This window comes from Aptenodytes patagonicus, chromosome 1, assembly GCF_965638725.1.
Source record: "Aptenodytes patagonicus chromosome 1, bAptPat1.pri.cur, whole genome shotgun sequence".
Lineage (NCBI taxonomy): Eukaryota > Metazoa > Chordata > Aves > Sphenisciformes > Spheniscidae > Aptenodytes > Aptenodytes patagonicus.
In genome coordinates, this window is record NC_134949.1 from 3,060,669 (window position 1) to 3,088,115 (window position 27,447).

The 27,447-nt window shown below is 49.0% G+C and overlaps 1 protein-coding gene across 4 annotated transcripts in view; it reads left to right on the forward strand.

The window, feature by feature from the left end:
- The first annotated feature begins 16,190 nt into the window (after positions 1 to 16,190).
- Positions 16,191 to 27,447, forward strand: part of PODXL (podocalyxin like) — a 46,581-nt gene continuing 35,324 nt past the window's right edge. For all 4 annotated transcript variants that reach the window (XM_076347030.1, XM_076347119.1, XM_076347203.1 and 1 more), the window contains exon 1: positions 16,191 to 16,259. In XM_076347030.1, coding sequence (XP_076203145.1) covers positions 16,208 to 16,259 — 52 coding nt within the window. In that variant the 5' untranslated portion in view covers positions 16,191 to 16,207. The remainder of the gene's footprint in view (positions 16,260 to 27,447) is intronic.

A 27,447-nucleotide genomic window follows, 5' to 3' on the forward strand; every position in this document is an offset into this window, starting at 1 on the left:
TCCAATTCTCTCCCCCCATCCCACTGGGGGGGGAGTGAGCGAGCAGCTGGGTGGGGCTTAGTTGCTGGCTGGGGTTAAACCATGACAACATGATGCTACACTGCTTCATTTCACTGTCAGATCCCAGCTAGTCACATTCCTCAGGGCATAACAGCAACCACCGTGGGTCAGAGCAAAGCCTGCTCTAAGCCACCACCATGTTCCCGTAATAACTAGAGGTGGGTAAAGAGGGAGAACAGTCAGGGAGGAATATTCCTAGGGATGAGTATGAGAATTGCAGCAATAGGTGACATCCCCAGGAGCTCCGGCACGAGGATGTCTATCCAGAGCATCAGGTTTATCATCCACTGATAGACGTGCCCTCCACAAATGGTGGTCTTGGCAGTGTTAGGTTTACGGTTGGACTAGATGATCTTAAAGGTCTTTTCCAACCTAAATATTTCTGTGATTCTGTGAATTTTTCTAATCCTTTTTCAGCATTATTCAAGCTTCTGGTCTCCACAGCATCCCGAGGCAGCAGGAGCCACACCTGAGCTCTGCCCAGCTTTTGTCTGGCTGAGGGATGCTGCCCAGCTGCCGAGTTACAGGAAGGAGCGAATACTCCTGCCTCCTCCCACTCCCAGCCGTATCACTCCGGATGTTGCGACCCAAGGGCTGTTCTCCTGCTCGGCTTTCTCTTCTGCAGACAATGGAGTCCCAGGCTATTCCCTAGGTAGTGCTTACACAGAAGTCGTTCAGGGCCTATAATTGTTCCTGGTCCTTTTACCTTTTCCAGTCCTATTGTATCCAGTTGAGGTGGGGGGGATCAGCATTGTATACACCATGCAAGAGGTCAATGCCCCAGAGATTTACTCAATGCCACGGGTGGTTTTTTTTTTAACATTATTCCTTTCTTCAAAACTCTAAACTTCTATTTGACCTTTTTGACTCTGGCTGAGTGCAGTGATGACATTTCACTCGGCTCTTTCCAGGGACACAAAGGTGTCACCCTGGGAATGGCTAATTTGGGGCCCATGCATGATTAGGCTGCTTTTTTTCCATGTGCAGCGTAAAACATTTTTCAAGAGCAAACGTGGACCGTCCCTTTTCCTGCTCTCTTCCTGCAGACTAGAAAATCCTTCTGCAGTTTTTCATGCTGAGCTTTCAGTTGCAGAAATCTCTACTGGTTTCATTATTCACCCCCCTTTGCCAGATCACCCCTGAAAAGACTGAGCAGAACAAGGCCAGAAGAGGCTGGGACCTACCGGCATCACATCTCTACTGGGAAAATCAGCCATGCATTCCTGTTCTTTGTCCCCCAGCTTTGAACATTTAATTAATCCACTACAGCTTGTGAATAACAATAATAGGATAGCCTTCCCAGGAATTGGATCAGTCCCATCAGATTGGATCTGACCCATGTGCCATCTCACCCATATTTTTGACAGAGCCCAGCAAAAGAGACCAGAAAGCCCACAGTGGCAGGATGGCCTCACTCTTGATGTTCAGATTATATCTTTCTGGTGGCCATGAGGGAGCATTCCCACAAGAGGCCTTCCTGTAGTCCACATGATCCCATGAGAAGATGAGTGTGCCTAACAGCATAAGACCCAAGCATTGAGATAGTCCCCTGAGCTCTGCCTGGATTGATTCTCCTTGGGGGATTCACCTCACCTTATCCCACCCAGCCTACCTGAAGGTCACAGCTCCCGATGGTTCTCCCCTCCTCCATCCACCTCGCACCAGGAGGGAAAAATGTGCGGGATTTTGCATGATGGAGAGCTATAAACTGTGCCCAGATCTGTCACATGGAAAGAATTACGATGAGCCGACACATCCACACGCCATCTGATAGCTAAAAATAGGGAGCGTCCATCTGAAATCACCAAGCCCCACCTCGGCGCGCCCATGGAGCGCCCGGCAGGACGTGTGTTTGCAGCAACACAATGGAAAATGGTGAATGCTAAATATAGGGAGAGCTGCTCTTAAGCACGGGTAGGTGGGGTGGAATATGAGCCGTGCCAGTAGCTCGGCTTTTGGCTAGTAAATAAGAGATGACAACAGCCAAGGAACCGAGGCAGGAAGAACTTCATTTATCCCTGAATACGTGCTGTCTTGTGCTTCTGTCTCCTGCCAAGAGTGACCTCAAGGAAATAGGGAGCTCCTCACCACCTCCTGCACCTCTTCTTCCCTACTCCTCTTTCTGCGTTTGACTGGTTTACAAGGGCCAGCTGGCCCCTCTGTTGACCATGCTCAGAAGATGCACAAGCACTGTGTAGTGAGATCCACAGAGAATCTCTCTCATTCATTGACAAATGAATGTCTCATATCAAAATCAGAGCTCACTGGAGAGGAAAAACTCTCTGTGGCTAATACACCAGAGGAGGTTTCAGGCTTCCATTTTCTTTCTCATTATTTCCTGTGATTATTCCCTGTGCTATTTAATGAGGAATTGTTGGTCCTACCCTGCCTGGTGCTGTAGAAGCCAGGGAAGCAGATGATTCAGACTCAGCGATGTCACATCGAAATAGGTAAAGAGAGATCCCAGCTTGGGCTAGCCATCACTGCGGCTTGGTTCTCTGCTTCTCACTCGTCTGAGGTTAAGCACTCAAAAAAAGACAACTAAATTGGGAATCCACTCACCCAAGTTTGCGGGTGAGTTCAGGCCTCCCATATTTTGTTTTGCCATCTGTAGAAAATGGTCAATAATGTTTCCTAGCCTGTTTTCCGTGTTTGCTTTCCAGGACTACATGCAGGCTGGGCACTTTGCAGGGCTAAATGCTGTTCTGTAATGCCATCACATGCAGACATGTTAAAGAGAGAAAGAGAGCAGAGTTTGAAAAGCACAAGCAGACTCTTTTCAGAGAAAACATTTTTTTTTTGTGATTCAGCATGTGAACTATATGTTACAGCATCAGCCTCTTCTTTAATCCAGCATCTTGAAAAGCAATATTAAGAGTCAACATCCAGGTTTGTCATCTACCCTGTGACTTCAGTCGCTTTGAAGGAGCTGAGGCTCTTCCTCCAGGGAAGATTCTCACAGGACAGCAGTTGTTTTCACCTTCTTTGTTTCAGAGAGGTTTTTCCCCATTACATAGCAGGCGGTTTGCATTGATCCATATGAAGCTTTATACATTCATTAAAGGGGTTCCTGGAGTCTAGGTAGGAATTCATTTTGTTCTCAAGATCTTTGAGCCAAAAGGGCTAGAAGTTCTTGCAACATTACCCGACTCTTCCCAGTGCTGCAGCACCCTTCTCACCCTTGTGAACCCATCCTGCTCCTTCCACCCTTCCTACCGGGTGCTCCGGAGTATCAATATCATCAGCGTGGCCCCTACACATGGATGGGCAGCCCTGCCTTCACCAAAGCGATTCACTAGTTGTCTCAATGCTTGAGTCCATTGTCCAGGGGCTTAGAAATACAGGAATAGAGCAGACTGACATTTTCTTTGTTGACTTGGGATCCCAAATATCTCCAAATACCAAGCAAGTTAGTATGCCACTACCTTCTGGGGCATGAGAGGATAACTATGCCTCATCCAACATTAGCTACAGAAAAAAATAAACATCCATGCTAATCTCCCTCCGTTCATCCCACCCAGGGCAATGTAGACTTCTAAGACTGATGGTGTGAGTCATATACAGGGGAACCTCTCCATCTCCACTGACTGGAGAGACCCCGAATGGAGAGACCAACTTGAAAATGGCCAGCTGCTGGTGAACTAGGACCTATAGGAACTTCACAGTGGAACACACAGCACTTACTAGTCAGGTGTTGACTGAGACTAAGCCTTCCCTTTGATTGAGACCAAGAGACTGCGGTATAGATCCCAGCTCCACCCTGCTCTTAGTAAGTTTGGGATCTAGTTCAAATCTTGGAGCAGATCAACCAGCCAAAGCATAGAAAGCATTCCCTCTTTCTCCCCTGCTGCCTGATTTGCCAAACCCATAAGCTTGATCAATCATCAGAGCCATGGGATCTCTCCGGCATGGTCACTGCTGGTGGTGGGTTTAGCCCTGGCTGTTTGCAAGCCTGTTGGGAAGGAATTGCAGGATTTCTTTGAGTGGATTTGTCATTTATTAGCGGGGAAATCAATCACGCTCAAACAGCTAAAGAGAGGCCAAAGCCTTGTGTATCCTTTTGCATCTTTTGCAGATGTTCTCGACTGCAGCTTGCTCACATACAGGATGTAGCGACGTAATGACAACTTCCTTTGGTCCCAGAAATTTCAGCAAAGTTCTCCCCACAACGGGGGCATTCCCACCATGTTCGTTACAGAGCTACTGAGCACGCTGGAGCAGGTCCAGCCCAGCCCCCTGTTCTTCCCGGAATTTCCTTTTATTGTTAATTTCAACAGTGTGAAACATAGACCTCAGCTGGAGTGTTCTTCTGGACATTCCATTTTCTAACCAGCAACCCTTTTTCGTGATGTTTATTCCCTTCTCTGGAAGGAGAGATTCAAACTGCCTCCTTGGTTAACTGTTATTTTAACTGACTCAGGAAGAAGAGCTCTGCTTTGCTGTACCCTACCTTGCACTTGGCACAGAGCTGAATCTTGCAAAACCCTCTGTGTCTCTCTGCAGTGTCTTCGGATCTTCTGCCCTTCTGCGTGCATGCACCACTGCGCAGGTTGCTTTGTATAAATACATCTCTCAAATGCAGAAACACCAACAAAGCAGCCACATCTTTCACCTCCAGGAGCACAGGATGTCTCTCTGGTCCCCTCAATAAATAGTGCCCATTTGAGATGCCCCAGAGAATCCCTTGTGGCTTCCAGCTCCAAAAGGACACGTGCCTCCTCTGGTTACTGGGAGACATCTGCCACTGCGGGTGAATGTCCAAAAAATTGGCGACTTGAATCACACTCCACCCTTAACTTGTGCCCCAGAAGTGGCTGCATTTCAACAAAGGGCAAAGGGGGGTTGTTGGATGTGATGTGCACCCTCCCAGGTTGCTAGATCCATGTTGTAATCCTCACGTAACTGCAAGGGCTTTGCTGTGAGGACTCCCAGGGAGAGGAGACCAGGCCACATGCCACAGATTACTGGGCATTTGTTGCCTTATTTGTTCATTTTCTTCTTTTTCTCTCCACCCTGGCTTTCAACTCTCCTCCCTTTATTACTTCAGTACAGCTGCAGTCCATCACACTGCGGAGCAGGGGGTAAGTGGCTGAGTGCGTGTGCTTGTGCAAGTGTAGGGGTGCACTTGCAGAGCTCCCTCCTTCAGGCTTCTCAACCTCAGAGGCAAAACTGACATTTTTAGGACAAAGCAACTCCCCCGACACTGCAGCATCTGCATCTGCGAGCTGAATCCCTCCTCTTGCAGGTAGCAGAGAGCTGAGGTACCTGCTGTAAAAAGCAGGATTGTATCTGATGTGAAATACCGAGGTGAAGAGTTGTGAATGCTGGTAATTCTCCTTTGCGGTGCCTGGGAGCAGTCACAAAATGCCAGCTCCCCAGGTACCTAATTAGCATCCTTAACCCAGCCAAGAGGATATGGTTTTATCCTGTGCTGGGACAGGGATGGTCTCCAACACTTGTTTGAACAGCAACTAGCAAAAAACAGCTTTGAATCCATTTGAGCTTTCTTAGATCAATACAAAACACAAGAATGAATAGTAATATTCCTTAGCTCTAATAAGTCCCATTTCATTGCCAATGTCCCAGGCTAAAAGAAGAATTTCTTTTTACTGGTACGAGGCTGTAGGCAGAATCCCTCCAGGCTGGCTTGATCTTAAGTGGGTGAAGTGTTTGCACAAGGTCTCCTGGCAACAATTTCCCAGCGTCTGGGCAGTAGATTTGGAATTGGCTTAAGCTGAATCAACAGTGACTCCACATTTAGGGTGATCTGGGTTAATAACTCCTGCCTAACCTGTCTTAGACCTGAGCACCAGAGAGAAAGTTAAACCCGAAACAGATCGCCAGCACCCAACTGCAGCAGGGAAACTTACCATAAACCTTTCCTGAGGTGCACCCAGGTCAGCCCTTTGCTGGGTGCCCTGGCACCGTGCAGAGGAGAGATGGTGACAGGGTCTCACGTCCTGAAGGTCTTTTCCTTCCCAGCTGTTGGGCCTCTCCGAGGTGTCTTTTGTTTTGCAAACACCATGCAAAAGTGTCCTGCTGGGGGTACTGCTGATGTGGGCACCTGCACAGACACGCAGGAATGGTGAGGGACTGGCTGGAGTGAGATTTCCCCTGTTATCCTCACCTCGTTTCCCCTTTTCCCACCACCCACTTTCTTGCAAATGCACTTGGCAAAGTACGTAGCTGCTCCATTCTGTGCAGGGCACCCATCAGAGGAGAGGGTAGGGGAGTGAGACTGTGCTGCCTGTAGTTCCACTCTGCCTGTATTTGTCACTAGCAAAGGGCCAGGGACACAGGGAGGTACAGAGTTAGGTTGGGTTGCATTACAATGCAGGAGCGAAGGGAAGGAGAACAGGCCAAAAAAGCGCTGTTAGCTGTGTCAGTCTTCCTTTCCTGAGCCGGGTTTGGCAGCCCCTGGGAGAGGCGCTGGGTACCTGGGTGTTCAGCAGTGTCATGTGTCTGGAAGACGGTGCACCTGAAGAAGTTGCTTCCAGAAGATGATATATGGGGTGTCTTGGTGCAAGCAGTCTTTGAAGGACTTTGCATGTCACACAGGGTCTGGTCTCAGCAGAAGGACTCCTGACTACACCAGTATCAAGGTACAACCAATCCCTATTTTCTCCGTTCTCATAAGCAAGCTAACTTCAGTGAACCTCTAGCTATTTATTGTGGTGGATTCTTTTGCAGCTAGAGAGCTAGAGAGCTTCAGGTCTCTTCTACTGCAGAGGTAAGTATTTTGGCCAGATGTTGTGATGCAAGAAGGAATTTTCCTGTTTGCTCTGCACTTGCCCAGCAGGGAAATACAGGACTTGTATCTCCATCCTTACCAATCTTTTGGTGATGCTGTATTCATCTAAGACAGACTTAATTTATTCTTCCTCAGAAAGACACTGCCCCAGCCAGGAGTTACCAGCTACTGGTAAGATCCATGCCAAGGAGTGAGCCAGCATGTCTTACTGATGCAGTTTAGCTTTGTTGTCCATTAAATATGCCAAATAAAACTGAAACGTGTTGTGATTTGTAGTTATCTTTCGTAGGCTGCAGGGATTTAAGGGGGTTCTTTGTGCAACCGATGTCCTTCTGTAATTCCCATTACTGCTGATGAGAATGACGCATTTCCACTAACTGGATGAATGTCCCTTAAATTAATCTTCACTAAAACATGGGAGTAGGGAAATAAAAGGGAGGCAGTGTTTCAACTAGCTTCCAGTTTGTTTTTATTCTTGTCTTTAAATACAGGAGAGCTCCATATAAAATATAAAAAAATACAAACACTATTAAGCAAGAAGAAGAGCAAATGAGTTTATCTGTAAAAAAATTTTGTTCCTGGAAATAATAACATTTATTATAGCTACTGCATGTTCTTTCTGCAGATCCCAAAACCTTTCATAGACCCAGTCCACTGCTGTCTTGTTAATCTTGTTGAGATGCAGCATGCAATTTACAGCTTGCATTGGGAAACTGAGGCACTGGAAGAGAAAAATACATGTTAAAAACTAAACCGACATCAGTATTAGAAATGAGACTTAGGAGTGGGATTCACCTCATCTGGCTGCAATAAGTGGTTCATCTGGCCTAGCTTGGGTTCCCACCGAAGTGAATTCCACTTACAAAAAAACGTATTTCTCCCCTTAGTCTACCTCAAGCAAATGCCCGTGTAAAGATGGAAGGTGCTGGGGAATGCAGGACTTACACCAGCTCTGCCATGTTGATGTCCCAGAGAGGAGTTTTTGGGGAGGAAGGAAGCCAACTGTGGCGATTCATATCTCAGCAACCCGCAGTTTGCAGCTGGCATAAGGGGCACTGCTCACAAGACGAGCCGGGAGCATCAACCCCATGGTCAACACTGGAGTAGGGGAGGGAGCATGAGATTTTTGATGGCACTGAAGGAGGTGGAGGGCTCAACCACTATTCTGGGACATGAGGTTTCCATTTGACCCTCTCTTTATTCTTTATTTTTCCATCATATCTAAAAAAGCACAAGGGGAAGCAGGAGGACAGGCCCTGAAACACTTGCAATCCAGGACAGGACCGGAGAGATGCGCAAACAGGACTTGCCCAAGGCTACCTGACTCAACCCGACCGTTAACCCTCCTGTCCTGACTCCCAGCTCACTGCAACACTCAGCAACCCTCTCTGTCCCCCACGCACCCCCACAAAGCCCTAACCACATCCTAAATCCACCATGCTACCAATGGATGTTTCACGGAGCGGGCCCACGAAGAAAAATCACGTACAACAAGCTCTCCCCCATCCCTTTCCTCCCTCCAGGCTTCGAACCATTCGCCTCATCTCTAATAATTCAATGAGCTTTGTTATGACAGGGCAATGTAGTTAATGGAGAGTGAAATTGAAGAAGAATGTGTGGAAGTTGCAGCTTTTATCTCTAAAACAAATAGTGAATTCCTCAGGGCGGCTGCAGCCCCGAACAATGATCTGGGCTGCCGGACCTTTGCAGGTTGCCCTGGTAACTCCCAGGCTGTTTCGGGGCATATCCTTGTCAAAGAGGGAAGAGAAGGCGGCGAAACCTATAGGAAGAGATGCGGAGTTGGTGTTTGAGAGTAGCATGCACCCAAGTGGGAGGCACGGAAGATATTTGGGTTGCAGGGACACGCTGCACCCAACGCCAAGGCCCAAAGGATCATCTTGGGAAATTCTCACCAAATCCAGGAGATTGGGACCCTGAGGAGTTCCCCTGCTCCATCTGGAAGGAAATAATGCTGGTCCATTGCCCAGCAAAAGAGAGCAATCCACCCCAAATCTATTTTAGAGGTCTCCTCCCGGTCCTTTCCAGCCCACAGACCTCTGCAGGAGTTTGTGGGGAGGATGAACAGAAGGGACTTTGGGACAGGAGTGATGCAATTCTCCACTCACTCTGGGCTTGAAAGAAGAGATGCCTATTTAGCTGGAGACATGCAGAGTGACAGGTTTCCACCAGTGCCTATTTCTAGCAGCGGAAAATGTGCCTAGCTGCTTGCCTGTCCCTCCTAAAGGGCTGTTTGTTTTTCTTTCTTTCATCCCTCCCCCTTCCCTTTTCATACAAACCATTACGTGAGCTCTGTGTGAAGGACAGTGCAAGACAGAAGCAATACGAAACTTCCACATGCATCTATGAACGCTCCTTAGCCCCAAAGGGGAAAGTTTTGCCTCCCCACATTGCCCTTTCCAATGCACCTGCCGTACAACAGCCATTAATATCCAGTGTTGCAGCTCCACATCTCCTCTCTGCAAACACGCTTCTTGCCATGAAGACATCTCCACTTGCCATGAAGACATCTCCAGTACCTGAGATGCCTCCAGCACCTATGTCTAATCCATCCCAACACCACCACATCAATAGTTGAGCCAGGGCTGCCGTGCAGCCTGCAGGGCAGGGGAGAAAGGCGAACATTTGGATGGAGCTCATCAAAATTGTTTCTCTTCCCCCACAAAGCCACGGTGAAGTGCAGGCAGGGCTCAGCGCCTTCCAAGCACAGAGGGGGCCCTGCCCTAGGAGGCGGACGGGTTTGATCTCTTTGTGCAGGGTTCACTGAAGGGTTTGGAAAGGATTCAAGGAGGAGGCGCTAAGCCAATGCAGTTACGTGATCTGGTGTGCAACACAGGCTTCTGCTGAGATTAGGTTGGTTCTTGAGCCATCTGAAAGCAGTGCTTCCCCGCGCACTGTATGTGGGGCTCAGGCCCAGGTTCAGGTGCCTGATAAAACCTTCTGCACCCACCTGAGGTGTCCTAAGTCATCTCAGACATCCCCCTGGGGCTGGTGGATGTGACATGGGACACGTGAGACAACTATGCACCCCTGGACCAGCAGGTGGAGGCTGGGCAGGACCCCTTACCAAGCAAGATACCTAGTTTTAGGCAATTGAATTGAACCCCAAGTCAAGGCAGTGAGTGGGGTTTAGAGAGCGATTCAGCTCATCTGATGTCTTTGTGTCCTTCAGGCTGATAATTTCTCTCCAGGCTCTTCAGAGTAGGGACAGGATTCGATCGCCTAACCAGAGCCTGTGGTGTGTGATTTTGCACGCTGTGGTGCAATGACAACTGGACCAGAGCTGCTGCTCCAGAGGGCTTGGGTTTCACGGAAGCCTTGTGCATCCCCATGAAGACATCTCTAGCACCTGAGATGCTTCCATCTATGTGTAAGCAACTGCACAGTGCCCTCCTTTTCCAGTGATGATAATGGCAGCTCCAACACCACCTCAGATGGAGACACCTACACCTACCCTGGAGACACAGACACACAAATGTAGCTGCTTTGGTCCAGACCCAAAGCCACCCACAGAGAGGTATGTGCGTGCATCTGTGTGTGGTGGAGGTGGTGACCAAGCTGCTGGAGCGTGTGTGTTGCAGGAGGGTCAGCAGCTCGCTGAAAACAAAGTTCCTCATTTCCTTCTCTTAAAAAATTAAACCCAAGAGAATCAGAAATTATACTCGTCTGAGCAGCCAAGTCCAAAGCAAAGTGGGGGAACAGAAGTCCTTCAATATAGGATCACAGTTGAGATCAGGAGCTTATTTCGGAGCTGAGGGCTGAACCCAGATTTTATAAACCTTTGTCTAATACATCAATTCCAAAAAGGTTTTTGCCTCTTCACTAACAGGATTTTGGGAAAACACGACGAGCCTCGTGAGTGGTATCCCCTACTTTTAGCTTTCTCAAAAAAATTCCTGTTCCCGAGGCAAGCTGCATTTCAGTTCCTCCTGCTGGGTCAGGTCCAGGCTAAGGAACAGACCCCTCCATGACACATCTGACTCCCCATTTTCTGAAATACATGGAAATCGCCTCCATTCCCCATCCTGTGCACACCACAAACTTTTCCCCTGTTTTTTTTCTCATGAACAGCCTCTTTTCCTCACTTCAGATCTAGCTGCAAACTTCACTCCATCAATGGTCCCATTTCCTTGAGGCGCTCTGTCAAGCAGACATCAGACCATAGGTATTTTTGTCTCGTGCTGAAGGAAGGGTAGTTTGGGGGGTTTTTTTGCTTTCCGTCCTCAAATAGCCGCTGGTGATCTTCACCCCGGGAGCCCACATGCTGTTGTTCATGCTGTCACTCGCGCCAGAGGTATCAACCCCACGTGCTGCCATTCGTTTTCCCATCTTAACCCCAAATTCGAATTCCAAACATTATTACTTTGTGCCCCATCACACAAGGAAGATAAGTGGTGACATTCAGTAAAATCAGATTACTGGTAAGTTAAATGATCCTAAGCCGGATCTCAGCCCGAGGATTCTCATGCTGCATAGGCTTTCCTCGGCCATTTTCTGTGAAAAGAGGTAAATATTGCAAGGATGCCTGGAGACGTCGGTCAAATGTTGTGACGAATCTGAATACAGCTGAGGAGGCATTACATGGTACAGAGCAGAAAAAGCTTTCTTTGGGAATTTATCCCAGTGCTGTGAGGCACAAGAACATCTCCTACGTTACATTTTCTTCTCCTTCATCCAGTTTACTTGTAAATGGCAGAAGAAATGGGGTTTCCACAGCCTTTGGGGAACCATGAAAACATCTTAAGGTTTCCCCAACAAAGAAATCTTGTGTCATGTGAAGTCTTCCTCCTCCTGAGACAGTTTCATCCCAGCTGAGTTACATACCTTAAAACTACTGGCTGCCTGTTCTGCTCTTTCACAATCTTAGACAAATATTTAGCTGGGACACAAGGAACCAGGTATACGTGAGTCTGTGTGCATTATCACATCAGTATCAAGCTTAAAAAAGACACCTGACTGACCTAAGCCCATGAGATTTTAAATAATAATGACGTTAATAATAAATTTTGGAGTAAATTCTTACCTTTTTGTTCCTGTTTCTCAGGCAGATGTGCAGACCATTCTCCCAAGGGTTTCTCTGCACCTCTAAGGCACGCCTTTTCATGTTTGGAGTTGAAAGCAAAAGCCTTTACATAATTTCCTGACCCCGTGGTGCTGGTATTTAGGAAAACCTCCAGAGCTGGGACACTCGTGATAAAGCTCCCAGTTAGCAATGTTGCATGTCTTTGGGTGTAAAAGACTGGTTACCTGTTTCTGTGAAACGCTGATGCTTTTTTGACACCCCTAGAAGCACCTAGTTGCCCAAGTTAGGGCTTTTTCTGACCTTTTCCCCCAGCTGATGGTTAGGCATCGGAGCAGGATATGCTTTAACAGACATCCAGCTTTTGAAGCTGTCATGCTAAATAACCCCTTCTTTTTTCCTTCAGCTGCTCATGATTCATAGTCTGATCTGACACCCTCTTAGTAATTATCCCCTTTGCGACAGAGACGAAAGACAGATCCTGAGCCGACGCAAGTGGGAAGGCGCCTGTACCCTGCAAAGCAGCAGAAATAGCGCGAGTCCTTTCTGCTACCCCCTTGGAAAAGGAGGTTTAACACCATGTTTCTGGATGAAGCTGTTTTCCCAAGAAGCGGAGGCCGTGCCGTTATTTTAGCCGCCATGGTAATTGCCAGCAGCCAAGGCTTGCAGCAAGGGAGGACCTGCATGACCATGCAGCAGGGAGCAGAGAGGAGGTTGGAGACCCTCTGGAGGTAGCCCTGCTGAGTGAGAAGCAATACCCCGCACAGATGGCAGAGCCATTATAATTTGAGTATCCGATGATAACCACAAAACCCCCAAAGGAAGCTTCCTGCACAGCATCCACCCTCCCCCTGTGGTGGCTGTGCTCTCCTCCTCGTCTCCTAAGGCAACAGGCGTGCTGAGAGCAGACCCCTGCTGAGAACTGACAAAACTCCCTGTGTAAGTGGCAGGGTGCCCGTTCTGATAATTTAAGAGAAAACCTACAGCCCAGATCAGCAATCTAAAAAGACTTAGGCATCAAATGCTCAGGGGGTGAGGTCCCCTCCTCCCTGCACAAGGCCAAAGAACCAGTACAGCCCAGATCTGCTGATGAGACCGGCCAGATGAGTTTCTTCTCCTCCTAACTCTCAGTACAATCGCTGCAGCGTAAACCCAATGGCCAGCCTGAATTTTAAGCAGATTCCAGGCCATTCTGTTTTCCTTAGGTCTGTTTTAGTTCCTGCCAAGGGAGCTCTGCTCTTGTCTGTTCTTGCCACAGCCCTCACCCACCATGGAGACCCAACACACTTTGGGGGAGCCCCAGTCTCCCAGGAACGGGTACCCCAGAGCAACGCGCCGCGGGATATTTTTGCAATGTATTACGGATGCTGGCGCTGTAAACAGAGTTCGAGGAGCTCGGCATCACTTTCCTCCTCTCCATTCCAGGGACACTGTTATACTGATGCAGTTCAGGTTTTTCCCTAGGCTGTCTTGACTTGGCAGTTAACACCGAAATATGCTGATTGGGAGAGTGTGTGTGTGTGTGGGGGGGGAATGTGATCTGTTATTAAAAATATTCTGCAGGGAGAGAAGGAACTGCCTCTCTATTACTGACGAGATTAATAATGTGCATCGACACATTCATTCATTTATTACAACTCGAGGCTTTTAGGTACTGTGTAATGCAGATTTGTAGCAAGGGAAGGTGAGGCTGGGCTGAGGGACACGGAAAGTCTCGCTGCACTGACCCAGAAGCTAAAACCAGGACAAGAAGCCTTTTCTGGGGACAACAGGCAAAGCAGGTAGGGAGGGCTGAGCGAGCTAACCCAAGCCTCTCCTCAAGTCTTCTCAAGGTGACCTTGCAACAAGAAGAAAGTCCACCTTTAACTGAAGGCATCAAGAAAACCGTATTTGAAAAGTCATTTTTGGAGCGAAGGTTATTTTTACCGCCTCTGGGTCCAGGCTGGGAAGGTTCACTGTTTAGCTGGATCTGCCAGTGCAAGGAGGAGGATACAGTGCAAAGCTCTGAGCTTATTTTTAGTCTCCTCCTAGCTGCAGTGAACGCTCCTTGCCTGAACGCTAGATAAAAAACTTTCAGTGCCCTTCCCTCTCGCCACAAAAAATGCAAAGACTTGATAATAATTTTGTCCTTAGTACTTTGGGCATGTTGCTTCTTTCGAAACAGTCTCAAACTGGTGCAAACCTTTCTTAGAAAACATCTTGTGCAAATGTACGTTAATTTATTTAAATAACATTTGAAAGCGCAGCTTAGTTTCGGACGGGGGGGCTGGGGTAATGTGTGGGACTGAAGCTTGGGTGTGAGCACCGTGCCCAGTCTCTCTAGGTATAGGAGTGACCGTAGCTGCCGCAGTGGTGGGGTGCTGCCCCCCGCCAGGGCAATGTCCCCCCAGCAGGCCCCCGCACTGCGCATCCCCTGGGCCTTCGCCATCTCCCGCTCCAGGGACTTCCCATGTCATTGGGGGGAAAGGGAGGGATCTGGGGGATTTTGTACCGTCGGAACATAGACAGTGGAGGGGGTGTACCTGCAGAGAGCAATCCCAAATCAACCCCCCCTCCAGATAAGAACCCCAAATCAACTCCAAGCCATGGTGAGAATCCCAAATCAAACCCTATCTAGATGTAAATCCCCAAGTAACCCCCCCCAGATGCCAAATCAAACCCCAAACCCCCATCAAGATGAAAAATCCCAAATCCACCCCCAAATGTCCATCCTGGTAAAAATCCCAAATTTCCCCCATGCAGGTGGGAATCCGAAACTGTTCCCCAAGTCCCCATCCAGATGAAAATCCCAAACCCTTACTCATGTGGGTGGGAATCCAAAATCAAACCCCAAACCCCCATCCAGATGAAAACTCCCAAGCCCTCCCAAGCCCCCACCTTGATGAAAACCCTAAATCCCCCCACAGGCAGGTGGAAATCCCAACTGCCCCCAAGCCCTCATCCCGATGAAAACCCGAAATCCACCCCCAACTCCAATGAAACCCCCAAATCCCCCCATGCAGGGGAGGAATCCCAAATCATCTCCACTCCCTCCGTTCCAATGATAATCTCAAATCCCTCCACGCAGACAGGAGTCCCAGACCCCTCCTCATCAAACCCCCATCCCAACCGAAGCCCCAAATCCCCCCGAAGCCCCCATCCCGATGAACACCCCAAATCCCCCCACAAGCAGGTGGGAAACCCAAGCCCCACCCAAGCTCCCATCGCCATGAAAACCCGAAATCCACCCCCAAACCCAACAAACCCCCAAATCCCCCCATGCAGGTGAGAATCCCAAATCCCCCAAGCCCCCATCCCAACAAAAATCCTAAATCCCCCCATGCAGGCAGGAGTCCCAAATCCTGCCCCCCCCCCCCAAGGCCTCATCCCAATGAAAGCCGCAAATGGCCCCCAAACCTCCCATCCCCGTGATAACTCCAAATCCCCCCCCGTGTGTGTGGGGAATCCCAAATCCCCTTCAAACCCATATCCCAATGAAACCCTAAATCCCTCCACATGCAGGTGGGAATCCTATGCCTTCCCCCAAGTCCCCACCTGATAAAACCCCCAAATCCACCCCCAAACCCAAGAAACCCCCCAAATCCTCCCCCCAAGCCTCCAACTCTAATGAAGACCCTAAATCCCACCCATGCCGGGGGGAATCCCGATTCCTCCCCAACCGCCATTCCGCCGATAACCCCGAATTCTCCCATGCAGGCAGGAGTTCCAGATCCCCCTCTCAAACCCCCTTCCTCATGAAAACCCCAAATCTCCCCCCAAACCCCCATCCCAGTGAAAACCCGAAATGCGTCCCCAAACCCAACAAAACCCCCAAATCCCCCCACCCTGACGAAAATCACAAATCCCACCCCACTCCCACCCCCCGCAAAACCCGAATTCCACTGAAACCCCCAAATCTCCCCATGCAGGCAGGCGAATCCCAAACCCTCCCCACCCACCCCACCCCCCCATCCCGGTGATAACCCCAAATCCCCCCCCCCGCAGATGGCAACCCCATATCCCTCCCCCCCCCCCGCAGATGGCAACCCCAAATCCCCTCCAACCCCCCCCCCCCCGACGAAACCCCCAAATCTTCCCACGCAGGTGGACACCCCCCACCCCCCCTCCCTTCCTTGTAGCCCCCCTCCATCCCCAGCCCCCCCGCGGGTCTCTCCCCTCCGGGCCGGGGGGGGTCGGAGGCGGGGGCGGGCCGGGGCCGCCGTGCACCTCCCCCGGCGGCGGGAGAAGCCGGGAGGGGGGGGGGGGGGGGCCGGGGGGGCCGGGACCGGGGCCGGGGCCGGGGCCGGGGGAGGGCAGCGCCCGCCCCGCCGGGGAGAGAGCGCCGGGAGCCGCGGCGGGGACGGCCGCGCCGAGGCACCATGCGGGCACCGCTGCTGCTGCCGCTGCTCCCGCTGCTGCTGCTGCTGCTCGGTAAGTGCCACCTCCCCGGGCCCCGCACGCCTCTTCCCCACCCCCCCCAGCTGCCCCTCTTTTTGCCCTCGCCTTGCTTTTTTTTGCACCCCCCCCTTAAGCATCCCTCGCCTTTTCGCCTCCCCCCCCCCCCCCCCCCCCGCTTTTTCCCTGTGCGGTTGGCTAGTTTGAAGCAAATTGGGCAGAAAGGCGGAAAATAAACTGGGGGATGCTGAGTGCCCACCCGCTTTCTGAATCCAGGCTGATTAACCCTCTTATTTAGAAGCTGAGCACATCAAACCGTCCACGGCAGCTCAACTTGGGGCGCGAGAGCCGCAGTGCTCGTTTCTTTCTGCAACGGTATGAGCTAAACATGCCGCTTCTTCACTCCCTCATCCGGCTTCACAAAGCCCCTGGTCAGGGGTTTGGGCTCTTGGGAGACCGATGTGCAAAGCACTGAGCCTCACAGCCCTCTTTTTGGGTCCCATGGAGCAAGGGTGGGCCCCTGGTTCGGTTTGGTACGGCCGCTCTTCGCAATGGTCCAGCGTGCCAGGTGCTGCACGTATTGAACGTGGTCCCTGGTCCCTGGTTCGTGGAGGTGGCGAGGGAAAAGAGGGGTGAAAAGCTGGCGGGAGACGGCAATTCCCTGATGGAGGTTGATGACGGAACTGGAAAAAGGATAAACTTTCTGGAGACCCTTTGCTGTGGGGCAGCTGTGGACCCGTGAGGGATGGGGGCTGCATCCCGCTGGGGAGGTTTGGGAACAGGAGTGGAAATGGTGTCTCGGGTCCTGCGATAGCGCTGGGGTTAAGGGTGCTGTGGAAACGGCTGTGGGTGATGCAGCGGGAGGTCTGGTTCTTCGGTGGGGTGTTTCGTCGGAGAGATGGCCATAAACCACACTAAAAAGTAGCGGGGAAAGGAAAGGCACTGATTATTTTAAAAGTGAGTAAAGGCAGGGAGGAGCAGGGTATTTCTTCCCTGGATTCAGGGAAGATGAGGAAAGGGGAAAATAAAATAAAGTAAAATAAAACAAAATAAAATAAAGTAAAAGTAAATAAAATAAAATAACATAATAAAATAAAACTAAACTAAACTAAACTAAACTAAAGTAGGAGGTGGTGAAATCTTGCTCTGGGTCATGTCTCCCAGCAGAGCCTCTGCAGAGCTGAATGTGCTTTTATCCAAGGTAACAAAAGCTGGGGGACCCTCCGGAGGTAAAAGCACAAGTGGAGGCAGGGCCCTGGGGCAGGCGGGGGGGGGTTTAACTACGGGGTGAATTCACGGAGGTCCGGCTGAAATCTCTGCCTGCCGGGTTTTTGCCTGCTCCTCTTGGGACTCGCAGCACGGGGGCTTGGTGGGCGAGCAGGTGGGAAGCCCCCATCTCCCCCTGACACCGACAGGGGCTTTAAAATAGGCCATTAATACTCGAGAAGCCTCAGCCTCATTAATATTGGCATAAAGCAAGAGCTGTTAATGCAATTTTTCTTGTGCCGGCCAGAATTTAGTTGAGTTTAGCTGACTTTGCCTTCTCAGAAGGTTTTGTTCTGTTTTTCAAAATGGAGTGATAAATATGCTGGGATTGGTACAAAACAGGCTTTTAGCGGTAGGATGGTGGGGGGACCTGTTTCTACAGCACTCTCAAGTGATCCTATTACATTTTTCTGGGAAATTATTTGATTAAATCCTTCAAAACAGTGTTTTCTGCCATTAGTGCTGCTCTTAAGTTGTGAAATAAGCTCCTTAGAGGCGCTTTTGTATTGGTCCCTGAGTATTGGCACCAGGATTTTCTTCCTTAGGGGCCGAAATAGGCATCCCTCCTTGCTGGGTGTTTGGGCTTGGAGTCCCAGCAGTGCTTACCTCTAAGGCTGGTATTGGCTGCAATCACTTGAGTTACTCAAAGCCTAAAATTTGTCTTCCCCCTCCCCCAAAAATAGGAAGAAGTTGGGTTTGTAAGTGAAACTGTAAGATTTTTAGTATCTTAAAAAAACAGTAATTGGGATGGAGCCCGCATGATTTGCTCTGTTTAAATTGGATGTGAAATGGGTGGGTGAGCAGGGAGTTGGGATTTCGGAGCGTGTTTTTGGGTGTCATGAGGAAGAAGGTGACAACATCGTGCGTGGGGCAGAGCAGAATCGAGCCCAAGGTTGCTGAAGTTTTTAAAAGCAGCTATTTTGGGTACGGCTATTTCGCTAGAAATACTGGCTTCCAGGTTCGTATCATCCCAACCCCCCGATTCTGCAGAGATCCCCCCTAATGTCCCCTGCTGTAAATCAGAATAAAATCAGCCTGAGACAAGGCACAGCCAGTGTGTACAAGAGATGCAGCGAGTGTGACATCGGGCAAATATCTTTAAATTCAACCAGCCTGCGAGGGGCTCGGAATTACCCATTACAGCGTGTTCACAGGACATTTTATTTTATTTATTCTTTCCCCATATTAGATCTTCTATCCCACAGGGGGTATGATAGCAAAATTGCATCAGGAAGAGGAAAAACAATACTTGTTATCCTCAGAGGATTAAAAAGAGCCACAGCTCAAACATGTCCTGGGGGCAAAAAAGGCAGGAAGGGGTTTTACCGGAGATCGGCACTTTGCCGGGCTCAAAGCAAACGAAAGATTGATGGGTTTTAAATCCTTGTTGCCAAAACACCCCTCTTCATTCCCAAAGCTGCGCCGGGCTCCCTGGTACTGGGAGTTCGTGTTTGTCCAAGACAGGCTGTCAAAGATGTGCATTTTTTAAAATCCATTTTATCCACTGAATACTAATCTTGACACGGGCAGGAGCAGGCAGTTGGGGCCACGTCCACGGAAGAAAAAAATTGTTAACCAGAGAGTTTTAAGATCAGCATTGAAGCGGAGCGTGTCTTCTTATATATTTGCTGTTGGAGGAACTTCGAGAAGATTTTTGCAACCTTTTTGCAAGCCGTTTTAGTGGTGCGATGCCTTTGATTCCCCAGTGGCAAAGCAGATAAAGTAACGATACCCCGTGGGTCTGTTTAGGAGGCTTAATTAAAGAATTGTTTGTAAAGCACTTCAAGATCCTTGGATGAAAGGAGCTGGAACCATGCAATACACTGATTTAATTCCAGAGAGTTGCTTTAAAGGCTTATGACGAGGAGGCTGGTGATCATTCATGTTGGCGGTGACGAGAGACGAGCTGGAAATATCTGCTCTCAGCATTTGCAGGGAGGCTGGGGTTGCGCTTTGGTTATTATTTGCCCTATAAATCATGCATTTTCTCTCCCCATCTGCACCCTCTAAAAGACCTTAAGCCTGCCGACACGAGCTCTGGCGTGTTTTGGGGCTCAGGCCATGGGGACTGATGGAGGTTAATTACAGCCAGCGAGGATCCCTCAGGCTGTGCAATAGCCCCCGTGTTATTCTGGGTGTTGTATCGCTATACGAGAGCAGAGAGGAGCTGTTGGGGTTTAGGTGCAGGACCGCATCCATCCCACCTGCTCGCACCTGCCCTGAATTTTGCCCCCTTCTCCACGATGCTGGACTGGGTGGCCCCTTTGCCCTGTCCCCAAGGACCCACCGCAGCACCCAGAGCCCCTTGATGTTCTGCGGGGCCGGGGAGGATGGGGCGAGTGGAGCTTCATCTGCACAGGGTGATGCTCTGGGGAGGTGAGATCCTGCCGTAACATCCAGCTGAGCTGCTCTGTGCTACGGGGGCTCAAGCCCCAAGCCCAGGTGCCTTCGGTAGCTACACCTCCAGGTGGTCCAGGCGGTAGCAGGACCAAGCACGTAGCAAACAACCCACCCGTGGGTGCGCAGAAATTCCTCCCTCCCAGCTGCTGAGCTGATGGAGAGCGACACAGAGGCAGAAACGTGCAGGTTGTGAGCCTGAGTATCTGCCTCACCTTCAGTCTCGCTCCAAGCCCGACAGCACGCTTGCATGACAGACGGCCACCCTCAGCTCTGCCAAGAGCCGAATATCATGAGAGGGTTTGAACTTTGCAGGAATCCGGGTGGCCCGGTTTGGTCCATTCCCCGTGTGCAGGCATGTGAAATCTCGCAAACCGTCCGAAACGTTTTCACATGCTTCTGCCAACTTCCTTGTCGAAAGCCTGTTTACGTGCGCAGCTTCTTCCATAACTGGCCAATCTCCACCTAAGGATGTTGTTTCTGAATTCTTGCAATGCCTGCCCTTTCCTTCACAGAGATCTCCTGACCAAACTTGGCTTTTTTTTTTTTATTCTAAACGATACACACAGTCATCTGGCATTTGTTGTTCTCCAGCTACCTGCGCTCGGTTCACCGCAACCCCCAGGGCTTTGCCGAACAGTCCACGTGGCCAAGACCAAGGCCTTTGGTCTTGGGATTGCCAAGCAAATCCACCGAGCCTTTCTCTTGCAGCTTGTGAGACAACCAGGCTCGAGTCTGATTCTGCATGGGGGTCCTGCAGGTCCTACTGCAGGGTGGGGTTTGGGGATGCACCACCCATCTCCCCCAAAACCCTTTCTGTGTGCCATTGGGGCTTAACCAAAAAAAATCCCTTTCTTTTTCCCCAAACTGCCTGGTGTGATGGTGTCCCGCACCCCGGGGTGAGGTGTTTTCTCCTGTTGCTTCTTTGTTATTTGGGAGGGACGGGGACAGTTCATCTGAGCTTTGTCAGGTTTTAACGGCTCTAACTGCATATTTGCCTGTTGTAGCGCTGGGCTGAAGCCTCGCGGTGTTTTGCTCGGAGGTCCTTGAGGAATACGTAGATCCACTTAAAACTGGGGGGAGGCAGGAGGGATGTGCTCTGCCTGTATCACAGCTCCAGTTTTGAGGTGCCTAAGCATTGGGACTAGCCTATATCCAAAAACATGTTACTTTTGAGCTAAACAGCCCTGTCCAAGAAGGTAGACAGAGCTGGGGAGAAAAAGATGATCTTCCTTGTTATTGTACAAAAATCATATATGATATGCTATGAACTGAAGAGCTGAAATGCTGTTTAAAGGACTGGCTGTGCCGCAGTTTCTCTTTCTATTTTGCATGTGTCTGCTTCGACTACGTGCTGTTTGGTGGAGAGACCATGCGGTGAGTGTTCAGGGATGGGGAGATGCTCTCAGCTGGGGTCTCCGGGGCTGCTGCAGTACAAATAGCATCAACGAAGGCCTGGTGAGCAGGGGGCTGCAATGCAACAACAGCTTTCCATGGCCAGAAGCAACCTCACGATGCTGCAAGGGAAGAAGTCACAAGTCACATTTAGAGGGCTTTTATCATGACACCTAATAAATTTGGAGCTCAACCCTGTGCTGTGATTCAGGAGGAGCTGCTAACTTTGCACTGCTCGTTTCTACCCCTTCACAAGGTGATCACCCGGGGCCATGCAGTGGTATTTTTCTTCTAGTTAAACTTCCAAGTGATAGGTGTCAGTGTCCTCACCGCCTTCCACAGCCAAGGGAGAGGGACATGTTCCTTCGCGGATGACTTAGCCTGCTTCAAGTTAGCTGCTGGCTTTGAATTGCAAACAGTGCTAGAAATAGTGAGTGCCTGGAGGAGTCTTGGAAAATGCCAATAGTAACATTACTGCTCTGTGGTGGGTTATTTGGGGTGACCTTCCTGGGGGTTGCATGCACATATTCACTTGACTTGAGCCACAGTGTGTCTCAGAGTCAGCCTTCGGTACCGAATATTGCTGAAAGCCATTGGGAACCAGCGAATGCCAGGATGCCCCATCAACCCTAAAGAGAAAAAAAACCTCTCTCCTTCAAGAGATGGAGTGAAGTTGCTCCAAACCCCAAAGGCACCAATATCCTCCATTGATCATCTGCTTATCGGGTCCCAAGTCTTCTCGCTGAAGTTTTTCAAATCTTTGCGTCTTTGCAGCACGCACTGACCTGCGTGTTGCAGGCACCTTTTCTGTCCCGTAAATACCGTACGTCTCATGGCTTTCTTGGCCGCAGGCCAGGAACTCTCGGCAGACGCCGGTGACAATTTGGTGACAAAGTATTGCAAGGAGACAGGGGAAATGCAAACGACTTATTAAAATTAACTCAATGTAATGCCTCAACGCCCGGCGTAGAGCAGAAGGGGTAACGAAGGGGAATAAGCCTTTATTTTGGGCAACGGGAATTCAGCGCTGCTGAAGCACCTGCTTTTAGATGTGCACCCGCAATAAACCAGCTGCGGGAAGGCAACATGCCAGGTTGAGACTTGGCTTTCAGCATGGCTCGACTTGTGCGTAATGTCCAAGGTCCTGCGTCTCGGCGCGGTGCTGGGGCTGGGTGGCAGCAGAAAGGGAACGGGCCCCGGTTTGGGCAAGCTGGGATGAGCTGCCTTGTGGAGGAAGGGAAAATTGGGAGTCCTGGTGTTGCCAGCTCTTCTGCAGTTGTGGGCAAGTTGCTTTTTCCTCCCGCTGAAGGACCCAAGGTAATGCCATGTAGGTTCAGATACTTAACCAAGGTGTTTAAGGTTGGAGCTGCGTTGTCCTTGAATCCAGCTGCTGTTAGTGGAGAGAGAGAGGGGCATCTTCTGAAGGCAATTCAGATGTGTCTTGGGGTGATTTGGCCCCTAGAGATGCTTGTCTCCATACATGCTCCCCTTCAGGGTCTGATGTTACACAAAAAATGTCCAGGATCTGCCCCTGGAAACCCTTATATTGCATAAGAGTGTCTGTATTTGCTTAAAAAGGTCAAAAAAAAGTGGGTTTCAGGATTTGGAAGAACTTCTTGGTGGTGGGGTCAGGAGCACACCCTTAAGGGTGCAAAATGGAAAGGCAGGTAAGAAGAACACAGTCTTTGAGTTTAAAAACCAAGTCTGTGTTTGAAGCCAGGTGCAGGACAGATGCCTTAGAAATCAGCAGACGGGATCTGCGTCAAAACCTCCTCCAAAATGGAAAAGGTAATTTTTTATTTCTGAGTTAGTCCCATTTTAGATGTTGCTTTGAGGTCTGGCTCATATTCTTAGCATCCTTAATAAAAATTGGATTAATCCAGCAGCTTTTTCTGTCTTACAAGCTTTGTGTGCAGGGGCCTTTGGTCTTATGCCACATGGCTCATGAGACTGGTGAAAGGGAGGAGGAAGGTCATTTTGCAGTGGAAGAATAAGGCCTTAGTTATTAATGGCAAAGGCTGAAATTTTCTCTTTCAGCCTTAATTGATTTTAGTAAATTTAACTGGAGGAGGAGGAGGTAGAAATTGGCTTAGAGTTATTAAGCTGTAGCACTTAAAGATATATTAAATCTATTGTAGAGAAACGAGGAGACAACCTTGTCAGACATTTATTCTAAGTGGCTTCTGCTAGATACAGGCAAAGAGAAAATGCCAGATTTCTAACTTTGACAAAGGGGACTTGAAAGACTCTGCAGAAAGGTTTGGAGAAACTGTGTTTGAGAAAGTCCTTCTTTGAAACCTAACAGCAAAGACCACTTTTTTTTTTTTTCTTCTCCTCCCTGGAGTCTAAAGGCAGGAGGGTGAGATAAGACATTCCACCACGTACGCAAATGAGGAAAAAAATGGAAAATTTAAATGATACTGCTGCAGCCTGCGGAAAATGGATAGCTCTCAGGGTGACTATTATCTGCTGCTTATCAAGATACTGTATGCCTTGACTATGAGAAGAAGCAGAGTAGTTAAAGTGATGCACTGTGCTCCCCAGCACGCATCCAGTTAGCAGTGGTTATACTGGAATAACATCAAGTAACCAAGGTCCTGAATATATGTAAAATATATATAAAAATATATATATCTACTAAACAAGCACTTAAAGTTGTCCTTGTTGGACCTCTCTGATTTATTAAGCAACAGAAGAAATGTTTAAAGCACAGGTAAGGGAAGCAAGTTTTCTACCAGGTACTAGGCCAGCTAATGAGCCGGCAGTGTGCCCAGGCGGCCAAGAAGGCCAATGGCATCCTGGCCTGTGTCAGAAATAGTGTGGCCAGCAGGAGCAGGGAAGTGATCGTGCCCCTGTACTCGGCCCTGGGGAGGCCGCACCTCGAATACTGTGTTCAGTTTTGGGCCCCTCACTACAAGAAGGACGTTGAGGTGCTGGAGCGTGTCCAGAGAAGGGCAACGAGGCTGGTGAGGGGTCTGGAGAACAAGTCTGATGAGGAGTGGCTGAGGGAACTGGGGTTGTTCAGCCTGGAGAAAAGGAGGCTGAGGGGAGACCTCATCGCTCTCTACAACTCCCTGAAAGGAGGTTGTAGCGAGGTGGGGGTCGGTCTCTTCTCCCAAGTAACAAGCGATAGGACGAGAGGAAATGGCCTCAAGTTGTGCCAGGGGAGGTTTAGATTGGACGTGAGGAAAAATGTCTTTACTGAAAGAGTGGTGAAACATTGGAACAGGCTGCCCAGGGGAGTGGTGGAGTCCCCATCCCTGGAGGTATTTAAAAGACGTGTAGATGAGGCGCTTAGGGACATGGCTTAGTGGACATGGTGGTGTTGGGTCGATGGTTGGACTCGATGATCTTAGAGGTCTTTTCCAACCTCAATGATTCTATGATTCTATGATTCTATGAGGAGCACCCTCAAACCAGGTTGCGATTGCACGACTCCAAAACCAGCATTCTCATTCGTGCATTTTTTTCAGCCATCTTCCCACTCTCTAGCTGCTGGTGACCTGATTTAGTTTTGGAGGCTAAACAAATAAAAATAACAAATAAACAAATAAAAATTTGTTCCCATGGGTTTCTCCTGGCAAAGTGGAGAAAGTAGCAACACGGAGCGAATGCATGAAACGACCCCCTCTTGTTTTAGTTTCCTTTTTTTTATTTTTTTCTTCCAATATTGGTTTAGTTTCAGATGGATCAGTCCCCTGATCTGGCTTGACACAATGCTATGAAGCGCGTTGTGCTCTCCACTGCCTCTTTCAAAGGGCCCATGAATTTATGGCGGCTCAAAGCGATGCCGTAAGCACACCAAAATCACCTGTGGCAATGAAAAGCTGGGCCACAGCGATGCACGTGCTGCAAATGGGATGAACCAGCAATTGCCGTGGGGCTCCCGGCAAAGCCTGATCCAGCCAAGAGACAACCGAGGCAAAACATAAGCAAAACGGGACACGGCATCGCATCGGCTGCGAAGCCGGCAAGCAAAAATCACACCTTTGACCCCATTTTTCAAGCATGCAGGAGTTAATCTCAGCCCACCATCACCTCCACGCTTGACCAAGCCTCGGGGTAATTCTCATGCCAAAAAAGCAATGAGAGATGCTGACCTCTTTGGCACACGTGATAAATTTTCCTGTCCTGAACAGTCATGTGGAATATTGCGGAAAAGTAAGTTTTGAGCTTATTACAACACCCTAGTATAGAAAATTATTTTGTTTCCTTAAAATTTTCCCCAACAGCTAAAAAAAGCCCTCAAGACTCTCAGTCTATGCACTTTTGTAGGCTTCTAAGATAGTTCCCACCCATGAATGGTACCAATAAATCCCCATTAACTGCATTCAACAGGAGAATGTCCTTTTTTCTCATTAAAGCCTCACAAAGGGTTCAAAACCTCATTTTATGGCAGGGTGCTTTGATTTAAATTGATGTGGCTTAAATTATGAATTTTAATCATGGTTTAAAATACGGAAGAAGAAAGTCTTAATTTGAATGATTTGATTTTAATCATGTTTTTCATTTACAATTCATAGCTATATCCCTTAAGCAGGGCTGATTCTCCTCAGTTGCTCATTGTAAAACTTGGAGATTTACAGCCCACTCTTGCCTTTCAACTGTGTTTTCTAACCAGGTGGACACACTATGAACATATTTGTTTAAGCAGTTATATAGCCTGCCACCGCTCTGTTTTGATTTCTAATTTACGCATCTTTCAAGTCTTCCTAGGTAATGATGAATAATACTAATTTTGGGCTTCTTGGTGGCAATCGCTCTTTACTTGTACAGGAAATTTCTGTTAAACTGACAGATGCAAAACAGCATTTAACATTCCTTTAAGATACATCAAGTAACCAAGGGCCTGGATACCTAGCGCATAAACTTGTCAACGTACTTTTGAGTTTAATGCTAAGCAATTCATTGAGCAAATCTCAAGCGTCAGTCTTTGATGGAGTTAGTGACTGAAATGAATTGTTTCGCGTCCCTCGAGGGTTTTGAATAAACAGGAGTCGTTCTCTTAAAACTCACTTTTACTGTTTAAAATGGGAGAGGAAGCAACTTTATTTTTCAGCTGCCAGCTTCCAGTTGTTTTTCACAGCTTAGAATTAACTGTTGGTGGAGCGGCTGAATGTGTCTCTCCTTGATCCCTTGAGGGAATTTAAATGGCCAGCCGAGGTTTATATGCGTAACTTCTGACCGTCTAACTGAAGGCAGAAGAACCCCGCGCTTAGTGTCTGGATACCCTGGATATCTGCCCATAGTGTGGGCAGACAGCAATTAAAGGAAAGCAAAGCAAGAATTAATGAGGTTTCTTTTAATTGGCTGCCCAGTTTTTGTCTCGCAACCAAATCCAGTCCCATTTCGTGTTGGAAAACCCAAGTTCCCCAAGTGTCGTGGGTGTCCTGGTTGGGTTTAGTCCTGCTGCAATATATTTAATCTTCTCTGTGGTGCTAGATGATAAAATTTGGCCTTTCACAAATTAGGAGATTTGGCCTTGATGGATTGTGGCCCATGGCAGTGCACACACCCTTTCCCAATGGGACAAGGCCAACTTGGAGCAATCCTTCTTGTGTCCAGGAAAACAATGTAGCCTAGCAGATCCTGGTGGACCTCCATCTGTCCACACTGCATGACTATCATGGGGGTCTGGGGAGGATGGTAGAGATAGAAACTCAATTTCCCCTCTTCTTTCCAAAGTAAAACACTATTAATAGATAATTCTGCAAAGCCTGGTGGAGCCTGGAGCCTCTCATCCAGCCTATTTAGATGCATCTCCTTCCTGATCCTACATGAGAGCATTTTCTCCAACAGGCTTGACAAATAAAACATTGCTGTTCAAGGCAACAAACATGGGGGAAAAAAGAAGGGAAAAAAAAAAAAAGTCTTGACAACTGACACGTCCTTGGTGCAGTGTCTTTCGCTCCTCACCATATGAGGCCCTTCATGGGGCCGCCCCATGAAGAAATGGGGACATCTTCATTAGGCAGGAAGCTGCCGAGGGCAATCATTGCCATCAGGATGATTGCAATTGCCACTCCTGCCATCACTGCTCTGCACGTAGCCGTTACAGCTATTGGAGTATCACCTCCGTGGTGAGGACACATCTGCTTCTGCTACGACATGTCAGTTAAGGCTGATAAAGTTGTCTGATGTGCTGCAGTTAGGCCCAGCTCAAGGT